An 11,596-nucleotide genomic window follows, 5' to 3' on the forward strand; every position below is an offset into this window, starting at 1 on the left:
CCTCATTTAGGGTATATATCGATAAATAAGCATTTTACATTACTCATTATGGATGTTCTTGCTTTAACAATGGGTGCTATTAATCAACTTTGCTAGTTGTGAAAGTTCCTATTATTTTTTTAATCAACTACAAATACTTCTCAAACATGTCATAGTTAGAGTATCCATAATGTAAAATATTTAATTACATTTACCATTTTGGAGGTGGCAATGGAAATGGTGTATTGCTAAATATGCAATTTATGCGAAACTCAAATGATATACCATTCTAGTTTAGAAATTCCCGAGTCAGGATTCCATGAACAACATAACATAAAATGACCTTACGCAATTTTAGTTTTTTTTTTCTTGTTCGAGCTTTTTTCATCAAGAAGATCTATAATCATGATAATGTGATGTTGTTAGATCCTGGTTTGCTAGTCCCTAGCATACCTATTTTAAAACTAGTTGAAAAACTCATTAAAATTAATGATCCTTGTCTGTCCATATGCAAATATGATTACCAATACTAAAACCTTAGAGATAACTCATTCACAACTTCCTAAACCTTGCATTAAGAGAAGCTTTTTTTCCTTCCAAATTTCAGAAGACGAAAACCTGAAAGGTGATGAAGGATGTAGAAATAACCTATTAGATGATTAGTTTCTTCCGAAAGGTGCATCTCAAATGAAGACAAATAAAACTCTAAGTAAGTTTCAAGATATATGGACAACCAATATCACCTAGTTCATCTCGCAATTGTGTAGGAGTTTTAACAACTTTTTTTAAATTATTTCCATTGTCCAAAAGGTGCATTAAGATAGAAAACAAATAAAAGGTGATGGAGAATATAAAAATAACCTAATAGATGATTAGTTCTTTCAATATATTTGGAAGAACTGTGAAGAATGAGAAGCAAGACAATGGTAAGAAAAATGAGAAGGTGAATTTGGCGGAGAAGACAGTGATGCCTCAATATATTTGGAAGGTTTAGTTCAAGAGAATTAATACGTTTCAGGCTCCACTTCTAATGTCATTCGGGATGATTTAGCTACTAAAACTAAAAATTTAGCAGGCCAATGACCTAGCCAATAAAGTCGTTAACGCTGAGAATAAATTGGGTAATACTGGTAGCCAACGTCAAAAGGTCCACAAATTAGATCCTAGCTCATTGGTTTCTTGTGAATCAGTGAATAATGTGCGACAGTCTCAAATGCATTCTACTATATACAGAATTGCTAATATAGAACAAAACATCAATGTAAGTAGTCTTGAATGTTTGTTGCGCAAATTAAAAGCTGTTCAATATGCTAACCAATATATTATGGAAATTGCGACAAAAATGCTAATGAAGATCAAACATTGCTACTATTACTTGTAGTAACGATGTTAATGCTACGAGTCATGGATTTTTGAAAGGAACTCGTTGGTCAGACTTATCTAAGGATGAAGATAAGATTTATTCATAAAAATAAAGAAACAAACAATGAATTTCTTCTCAAATGTTAGTCATGGATGCTAGAACCGATACTAATAAATTTAGTATGCTGGCCATGTGTACATAAAATTATAAATATGGTGACTATATAGTATTTTCATCTTCACCGGTATGGGAGGACATGGTGATATAAAGACATGTTGATGGAAGTATCCTAAAAGAGCAATATCAAATACTCTCCCATCAGATGGTTTTCAAACCTGTTTTGCGTAGTTCTAAGAAGAAAATGCTAATCTAAAACAGTAAAATCTACTTAAAGCTCCAAGGAAAAAATTTCGGATGAAATGCTTTCAAAGAGCTCTAGATGTACTTTTTTCGCTTTTCTGATATTTTTTTTTTCTCCTTGTGGTTCTTATTTTCCTCTTGTTTATGTTTTTTTTTTTTATTATTAATAATTTCCTAGTGAGTTTAGGTTAATTTTTTCTTATTGCCATTCCTAAATTTAGCAGGCGGAGTATTAAACTCGTTCTGATGTTTTATGGTGTTTAAAATTTCAAAATCACTACTTAATGCTAGTTAGACACATTTTAAAACACCTCCATATTGTTATGGTGCACCTTAATCCACCTTCAAATTACTTACCACAGTTTAAAACACCTCTGAAATTGAAAAGCTATTTGAAACGCCTCATTGATCTTGAGTGTGTGTAGAATCGTGTTTCACAATAAAACATGCACTGTTGTAAATTGCATGCATAGTTTTAAATTTTATTGGGTAGTAGTATAAACCCTTTTCGAATTTAACAATGTTGTCGGTGCACAAAAATATTACTTTCAGTTGTTGTATATACCATTTTTTTGGGTAAAACTTACACTCAACCCTCATGGTTTCTCTAAGATACTAAATTGAAAACTAATGGGATATGAATATAAATAATATAACATATCAATATGGTATATGCATTTAACACCGTCTTTCAAGTAGTTGATTAAGTTCTTACAACCAATTTATATGGAAAACTTTGATAAGGATATGTCAGTTTCCCATGTTGTTGTTCTCAGTAAGCTTCTGATTCTTATGGTGACGTTGCTCTTAAAAGACTTGATCCGGCTGCTGAAAATGCACCTAAAGAATCATTATAAGCAAATTGTATTCGAGTTAGTTAACTTCGAAACCGACGACCTATCAAAGTTTAGTTTTAAGTTGGTAATAGGTGGTGATGTTTAATTTTTTTTTCTATGGGGCATAAGAAAATTTTGACCCAATCTATTAGAATTTGCACCATCCACGGTATATTAACTTAGGAATATCTAAATTTCTTGGAAAGTTGTATAGTCGTTGATGTTTCTTTGTGTTGAAACATTCTTTTACATATCTTTCTTTCCATATGTACCATCACTTTCCATATTACAGACCCGTCTCTTCTTAGATCCAACTCTGATAGTGTTGTAAGCTTGAGCTATCCACATGAGTGATAAAGATAATTAGTATTGGAGACAATATCCAGATATTTCGAGCAAAATAACAATCAAATAACATATGGTATAATTATTCGTTATGGAAACTACATAAGTTACATTTAGAATCAACGTCCAAGGAACAATCAATATTTAAATTTCTTAGGAGTACATCATTCAGGTATTTCCATAGAAGAAAAGAAATATGTAGAGTTCACTAGTTCTTCTAACATTTTGGTGTTATTTTTTTTTTTGATAATCAGTAAAATCTTTTTATCAATAGGAAATCAAAGCTACAATTAGTTGAAGTACAAATCCAAGAAAAATAATGAGATAGAGGGAGTATCTGAGATTATCAATTACAAATATGAGAGATCCAATTGAATCAGAGATTTGATGGTTTTTCCAAAGTTTAAACCACCCACTAGATTGTTTGTCTTCATGATGAAGAGATGCTCCAAATGAGTGATTTTGCCCAATTTTTCTTCTTGAATTGAAAGATGGAGATTCAGGAGACCAGAAATCTTCACGGACGAGCTTCAAACTCACTAAACATAACCAAGTATACCCATTAAACGCACCAATAATTATTGTAAAAGTGAAGAGCACCATAAATGTGTAGAAACTTTGCGATCCGCAAGTGAAAAACATAAAATTTAAACCCTAAATCAAACTCTAAAACTGAAACTTATTTATTCTACGAAGAACTCTCTAAAAGGCAAACTAAAACTACTGCTACTGCTTATTCTACGAAGAACTCTCTAAAATGCAAACTAAAAACTACTGCTACTGCCTATCTATTTCGGATCTATAAAGATCCAGCAGATATGAGCAGTTTTATTGCTGATGGAAAAATATATTCTTCTCGCTGAAAATATCCCTCTATAATGGAGAGAAGACAGAGAGAGTTGATTTTAACACTTTGCATTTCTTGGTTGGTTAAGAATAGCGAGTTAACAATAAAAATTCTACTGCCTTCCGTTCACATCTTAGATTTTTTTTTTAATTAGACATATATTCAATATGCAATTGTTCTTCGTCGTGATATAGGAGATGTGCCCGACTTTAGCAATGGAGACGACGAGGTTATCATTTTGGATAATTTCAACACTAGGAAGTGCTATGAGTTGTTTGCAGATAATGGTATTATATGCAACTTTGATAAGTTTTTGTGGAGGAAATCAATCCCACCCAAAGTCAGCTTCATGTTTTAAGATACATTCGACAATTCTCTCCCCACAAGATTGATGCTGAGACATAGAGGAATACAATTGGAAGCGACATATGTACTATCTGTAGTGTTGAGAGTGAGTCTGCAAATCACTTGCTCATACATTGTAATTATATATTTGAGGTTCGGGACTACCTTATAAAAAGCTTTTAGAATATGTTGGCCTTTTTCAGACACTTTGGATCAACTTTTTAAAGTTTGGGAGTGGAATGTTATGAAGAGCAAGTGCAAAGAGATACAAAGTATAATTCATTACACAATTATCTGGAATATCTGGAAAGATATAAGCAATCGTGCATTTAGAGGAGATCAAAGTCTGCCGAAGAGACTATTATGCTTGTAAAGCAAACTATGATTACATGGTGTTGCGACAAAAATACCTTTAAATTTGTTAGCAGTGCTATGATTCTCTGTAATTGGAAGAACAATCTGCATATTTAAGGAACTTTTATTTCTTTTAATGGGCTCTTTATTTATTTTTTTCCTTCTTTAATACAAAATTTCTCATTTCGAAAAAAATTCAGCTACAAGCTTCGTACTAACAACTCCTTGGTAAATTTTATTATGATTGACCGCCAGACTTATAATCCAGTTATTAAACCAAATGCATAGATAAGACTTAGAGTGTAATTTTCTTGAATACAATTTTTTTATCGAATATGTGATCAATCTTTCAATATGATGGTTGCCTATCTACTTCCACATAGGGGAGGTTGAGGATTCAAACCCTCGTAAAACGCCTACTATTATCGATATCGGTATCTCGGAAGTAGAACATGATGTAATGTTGACGTAATAATCTACTTTTTAAAAGAAGAATCTGTAATCCAATACAACCGTGGCTTTAACGGGCAAGTGATTCGTGCGATAATAAAATCTTATAAGACTTCAATTGGCACACCAAAATGCGGCAAAAATAAAAGGTAGAAGAAAATGTGAAACACAGGTGATACAGGTCAGCATGTGCCACCTATGCTAATAAAAATCTCCCAACCGGATTCTTTAGTGAGCCGGCCATTGCACCTAACCTCAATCAAAACCTAGTTTGTTCTCACTTTATCTCCCAAGTCAAAGTTCCTCATGTGAAGCTTTACTCTCTCCCAACAATAACTCGACAGCTTAACACTTTAGCATCTATGATTTGCCATGTAATACACTCCCTAAACAACTACAAAGTCAGCACATTGAAGCCACGTAGTAGCATCAAAGTTTGATAAACCTGCTTTAGAAACCGTTCAAACACCGAGTTGATCTTGGATGTTTAAGACAACAACCAAGTGTGGTTGGATAAATCATGAGCTTCACAAGTGCACCTACAGCTTATTAGTCAAAGTAAACGCGGTTGACTGTCACTGGTTGAATTGAATCTCATATAGGCACTGGAGTTATGACTAAAAAAGAGTATCTGGACCTTTTCTAACAAAAATCCTAATTTGTGTAAGAAATCTACGGCGCAGTAGATATTTAGATGTACATTGGAAACTACAATGTTCAAACATCAGGGCCGACAAAGATGACTAATCAACCTGTGCCGATAAGAAATCCCCTCAAATGGTAAAAGCAAGAATAGAGGGTGTAATAGTGCGAGATTGCTAATGGAGGCGCCAATTTATTTATTTGCCATGTTGCCTCAAAATTAATCTATAACTTCACTCTCTAGTGTGATTTGCCATGGCTAAATTGCGTCCCCAAATTGCGCATAATCATTTCATTTGGATACTACTAACTGTATTTTACCGTATGTCCTACTCCAACCTTTTTTCAACTGTTCTTTTTTCTCCTCCATTTACGAGATCTGTCAATCTACTATATTTGTAGGGTTTACTTTAAACAAACGACTGATTCCTCTCAAAAGTAAATACGAAAAACAAACTCAGTAATTTACTCTACAGTCTCGTTAGTTTGTCTGCAAAATTTACTTCTCTCGCCGAATTCCTCATTTATTACTCCATACTGTTTTAATCGTAAGCTCCTGCGGCACCCCCCCCCTTGCACAGGTCAATAGTACTACAATCTGCACTGCAAACAAGAAGTAATTAAATGTCAGCAACAGCAAGAACCAAGAAGGAGGTGAAAAAGACTTGGTAGTAGATTGAATTTGGTGAAAAAAAAAACAACGAAAGCATACAATTAAAATAAAAAATAATTTAATCAGAGAAAAAGATAAAGTAGTAAAATAGAAACGGTTGAGAATGCATGTGCAGGTAGGGACCATAATGAGGGTGAGGTCATCAGTTAGTTGGTATTCCCATTGAAACATTTCCATGTGCAGACTCACTCCCCTGATGCGTCTGTTTCTCAATTTGGCCTTGCCCTTTGCAGCAGTTTGCCCTGCCCTAGCTGCTCAACCCTTTAATTCATTTAGAACCGCTAACTTGTCTTTGTCTTCTCTCTCCAATCTCTGCTTCTGCAACGCACAAATCATCGACTCATATGCCCTGCCAGCCCGGTCCTACTTGATTTTCATCCAATATAAATACCCCTTAACTCCCTTCTCTTTTCCAATACAACAATCTTCTTCAAACTCCTCTCTTCTCACTCTCTTTACCTCACTTCCCCTGTTTGCCCCTTCTCTTTATCTCTCTAGCAATGGCAATTCATACCTTGTTTGTTTTTCCTCTCTTCTTCTTTACAATCTTACACCTTGTTAATGGAGACTATGGGGGTTGGCAAAATGCTCATGCAACTTTCTATGGCGGTGGTGATGCTTCTGGCACAATGGGTTAGTAGCCTCAATCTCTTTAATCAACCAATTTCTTTTTTCTTTTTTTTTTTGAGATTTTTTTTTTGCTAAATGCATGAGATTCATTGGAATTGATTTTGATTATTACAGGAGGAGCTTGTGGATATGGGAATTTGTACAGTCAAGGATATGGAACAAACACAGCAGCTTTGAGTACAGCCCTGTTTAACAATGGATTAAGTTGTGGTTCATGTTATGAAATGAAATGTGTGAATGATCCTCAATGGTGTCTTCCTGGTTCAATCATGATTACTGCAACTAATTTCTGTCCACCAAACTTAGCTTTGTCCAACGACAATGGCGGTTGGTGTAACCCTCCTCTTCAACATTTTGACATGGCTCAACCTGCTTTCTTGAAAATTGCTAAGTACAGGGCTGGGATTGTGCCCGTCTCATTCAGAAGGTAAAAACATAATTACTCAATTATTATTACTGTTTACTAGTATGATTTAACTGTACTGTACTAACCAGGTGTTGTTTACATCTTGTCAGAACTCCCTAGTTAGGGAATCTTGTCAGAACTTGAATACATTTAGGCCAGACAATTAGAACCCAACCCTTTGGTTAGACTACTGTTACAATCTTTTGGCAATATTGCTAGGGAAGCATTTTTTTTTTTTTTGGTATGGACCAAAATAAATACCTGATCAAGAGTGGACCAATTGTCAATTTGCATGGACCATTTAAAATGGATGAAGTTCATTAGGTGAATGGGAGTGAATTCTAAAAATTTATAGAACTCAAATCTGGTTTTCTTCTTAATTTTAACATGTTGGTCTACTTGTGCAGGGTGTCTTGTATGAAGAAAGGAGGAATAAGGTTCACCATAAATGGTCATTCTTACTTCAACTTAGTATTGATTAGCAACGTTGGTGGAGCTGGAGATGTTCATTCAGTGTCAATCAAGGGTTCCAAGACAGGATGGCAGGCAATGTCAAGAAACTGGGGCCAGAACTGGCAAAGTAACTCATACCTGAACGGACAATCTCTCTCTTTCAAAGTTACTCTCAGCGACGGCAAGACCATCGTCAGCAACAACGTCGCCCCATCCGGTTGGCAATTTGGACAAACTTACTCAGGTGCCCAAGTTTGAGATTCATGCAAGAAAGAGAAAGTGGCACAGGCATTGCCTAAGGCCATGCCTTGTCTAGTGACTTAGTTTGGCTTTTTTATTGAGGAATTTGTATATCTACTATGATCCTTTTGTTTGCAATTAAGAAAAACTAAGGACATAGGTGTAATAGTAGTAGTTTTTAGGTGGTGAAGATGATGAGGAAGAGGAGAATGAGAGTGAAAGTGGCTGTGTATGGCTGAGGTGCCTTAATTCGCACCCGTCTAGGCCTTCTGTAAAACTATGATATTGAATTAATATACTAGTTTTTATGTTTTTTTTTATTACTTTATAGAAAAAAAGTTTAATGTTGCATTGCTGATTAAGCATTTTGTTGAATTAAGAGCAATGGGAAAATACAATATCAATAAATTTTCGTTTTCATCTTGCATCATCTTGTCTCCTCTACTAGTCTAATCTCTGTTTAAGAATTTGTTACAAAGTTATCTGTTTTAGTTTAGACATCTGAATCTAATTTGTCAACCATTTGAGTCATAACCTTGTCACAAATTTGTCTCATGTTTTTTACTGTTGAGCTATTTTTTACCTCTGCTTACCTTGACAGCAAGTGGTAATTATAACGATGCAGTAGATTTTCCTACAGAGAGTAATGTGTTCTAAGACTGTTTCCTTCTCTGGTTATTGTTGTTTAATTTGGGTTGTCCATGGGCGACGATGCCTGTTTGTGCAGGATAGACTACTTTTTCTGAACGGACATCTTGCGGGAGAAGTTGAAGAAATATGAATGTGAGTTTGTTTAGAAATCATTGGTTTTATAATTTGATTTCTTTAATTGATATTTTTGCAGCTACAATTGGTGTTGAGGTTTCATCCATTGGATTTTCATCCTGACCATGCATTGCACTACTATATAGGTTCTGCTGTTGGGAACAAGCTGGTCAAGAGAAGTTTGGTGGGCTTAGAGATGGGTACAACGTACAAGTAAGATTTTCTTGCATATTTTCTGTTCTAACTTCAAGGTAGCTCTAAATTTAAGTCTTATGGTTCTATACTTAAATTCAACCTCTCCGTTAGTCCGTTTCATGTAGGATCCATTGGCAACGTGCGATAATTATGTTTGATGTTACTGCCCGTTTGACATACACGAATTGTCCGACATTGCATAGGGATGGATATCCTCAGGTTTGTTTCTCTCTTTGAAGAACTAGTATGTTGAAGTTCAAGATCCAGGAGCAATTATATAGGTCTGTGAGAATATCCCAATTGTTCTTTTTGAAAACAAAGTTGATGTCAAGCACAGGCAAAAAAAATTGCAAACTCACTCTAGTTTCCATTTTTTTAAATTGGAAAAATTGGACTATCTTCAAAAAAAAAAAATTAATAAAAAAGGGGCATTCCGAGAATCGAATGCAGGACCTCTCGCACCCAAAGAAAGAATCATACCACTAGACCAAATGACCAGCTGGCGCCAAAAGCAGAACTCAAAATATAAATACCTGAGACATTCCTAATACGAGCACAAAGCATCATGCAGCCTTGTAAAGATGGTTTTACTTGTATCCTACCCCTACTTTCTTGTTTATCCTCCTTTTTTTTCATCTTTTTGTAATACATTGTCTGAGAATAAAATAAAATAAAATAAACTAACTAATTCTGATCATTCGCGTGTAGGAAATGCCGTGAATGTCAGTCACAAGACTACTTAAAATAACTTGAGGTGGATTGTCAATCCATATTCCCTCTAATTGCTTTCCAGCCACTCTTTTGGATAACGAGTTTGCCAGAAAGTTTGCCTCTCTGTAATGGTGCTCAAAAACATGAATAGCCAGTTGTAGCCCTTCTCTTGCTGCCCAAACTTCTGTCATATTACTCCAATTTTGAAAAATATGTTTTGCAAAAGTAGCAACAAAAGATTCATCTTCTATTCTGAGCATCCCCACCAATTCTACAAAAAGAAAATTAGAAGATTTGTTTTTAATTTATGATAGCTTGTTTTAGGGAACCCCCACTTAACCGGTATTTCCTGCATACGACTAGTTCTATCCGCCTTAAACATAGTAGCAAAATAAAATTCTCTAGCTCTCTTAATAGCCAAGGATAAACATTTAAGAGGGACAAATCTTTCTCCTTCATGAATCGATCTGTTTCTGCTGTTCCATATACTCCAACGAACATGTGGAATTATATACCACCAACTAATTAGGGGCGGAGCTAAGATTTCGAAAGAGGGTGGGAAAACAAAAAAAAAAAAAAAACTCTTTGCATATTCAACAAATAACGTTATAATCGTGTTATTACTAATCTTGCGAAAAAGTTCCTGCTCAATGTAGGTTAGTAAACAATTGTTCAACAACTAATTCCCAATACAGGTTCGCAAACGAGTCGCTCCAAAAAGGCCCCACCTCTTGATGATATCAATTCTTCTTCAATGAATATTCAATTATGCGGTTTGTCTTCTATTCATGCCTTCATGACTGTTTTTCAAGTGTTTGCAGTAGATAGATTTAGAAATCTCTTTTTTTGTTTAGCTTTAATATAGGTGAGTTTTCTAAGGGGTGCAAAGTTATTTCTAGAAGGGTTCCAAAAAGTCCAAATTTCAAATTTGGGCTTAAAGAAATTGATACCTAGTTGAGGAGTTTGACAACCAAGGGTGGGCAATTGCACACCCAGCCTTTCATGTGCCTCCGCCCCTGCAACTAATACCCCCAACAATAGCATCCACAAAACATAGCTGCCAAAGGTATGTTGGCGACATATTATCTAATTCAAACCTTTTTCCCGTCATATAAGATAACTTATTCCATATAGGAGCAACACTGTTACAGTTTAAAAACAAATGATAAACAGTTTCAAAATCATATTGGCCCAAAGAGCAACCAAGGTGAGAGATAATACCTTTTCTGTAAAGAGACTCGTTCAAATTAAGTGTGTTATGACACAACTTCAACAAAAAGAGTTTTATTTTTTGATGTTCCATAAAAACTTTGAGTCCAAATTGGTATTTTGAATACCAACTTTCCTGGAAATGAGAAAATTATGCGCCTCTTTCACCCATCCTTACCATAACTGCAAACCCTAGTACCAATACACTTATCATTTACTGGCACAAGAATAAAATTAATCATATCCACAACATCTTCTGGCAGCAGACTGTTAAGATATAGCCAAGATATTATACGATCTTGGCATTATTGTGTTAATATACGGTTGTAACTGCATATATATTTCCTTATGTACTTATCCTAGATATTGTTTGGTGTATCTTTTATTCTTGCCTTATCAAGTTCTGTAAGTTTATATAAATCAGGCCTTTGCCTATCAATGAATATACATTGAGTTAATCTCACAACGACTGTAGAATCTCTATGCTCATGTTTAACATGGCATCAGAGCTAGGAAAGATTTAACAACCAATTTTCCGCTGAAATATGATGGACACATTTATGTGTCTATTTTGTTCTCAATTATGTGTATTGTTAGTGCTCAATTTTGTACTTATTTGATTATTTATATCTTTGCAGGTGTTTTTGGAGAAATAAGCTTTTGCGGAGAATTTGGTTCGAAAAGTGGCATTTGAACCCCCGGACGAAATTACTAAAGGCACTCTAGAGAAGTGTCAAAAACACCCAAGAAGAATTGATATTGGCACCACTCATCTTGGATAAGGGGCACATCA

The 11,596-nt window shown here is 34.9% G+C and overlaps 1 protein-coding gene across 1 annotated transcript; it reads left to right on the forward strand.

The window, feature by feature from the left end:
- The first annotated feature begins 6,596 nt into the window (after nucleotides 1-6,596).
- LOC113309420 (expansin-A8-like) lies at nucleotides 6,597-8,247 on the forward strand. Its single transcript, XM_026557853.1, has 3 exons — nucleotides 6,597-6,827; nucleotides 6,939-7,251; nucleotides 7,638-8,247. The coding sequence occupies exons 1-3, from the start codon at nucleotides 6,695-6,697 to the stop codon at nucleotides 7,939-7,941; spliced, it is 750 nt and encodes a 249-aa protein (XP_026413638.1). The 5' UTR covers nucleotides 6,597-6,694; the 3' UTR covers nucleotides 7,942-8,247.
- The last annotated feature ends 3,349 nt before the right edge of the window (nucleotides 8,248-11,596 follow it).

Source organism: Papaver somniferum, chromosome 9 (assembly GCF_003573695.1).
Source record: "Papaver somniferum cultivar HN1 chromosome 9, ASM357369v1, whole genome shotgun sequence".
In the NCBI taxonomy this organism is placed as follows: Eukaryota; Viridiplantae; Streptophyta; class Magnoliopsida; order Ranunculales; family Papaveraceae; genus Papaver; species Papaver somniferum.

What these genes read in the sequence shown, in the direction of transcription:
- LOC113309420 (XM_026557853.1), top strand. Translation starts at nt 6,695, where the DNA reads ATGGCAATTCATACCTTGTTTGTTTTTCCTCTCTTCTTCTTTACAATC. An exon ending in TGATGCTTCTGGCACAATGG is followed by an intron (nt 6,828 to 6,938) that starts GTTAGTAGCCTC and finishes TGATTATTACAG; the next exon opens with GAGGAGCTTGTGGATATGGG. An exon ending in GTGCCCGTCTCATTCAGAAG is followed by an intron (nt 7,252 to 7,637) that starts GTAAAAACATAA and finishes CTACTTGTGCAG; the next exon opens with GGTGTCTTGTATGAAGAAAG.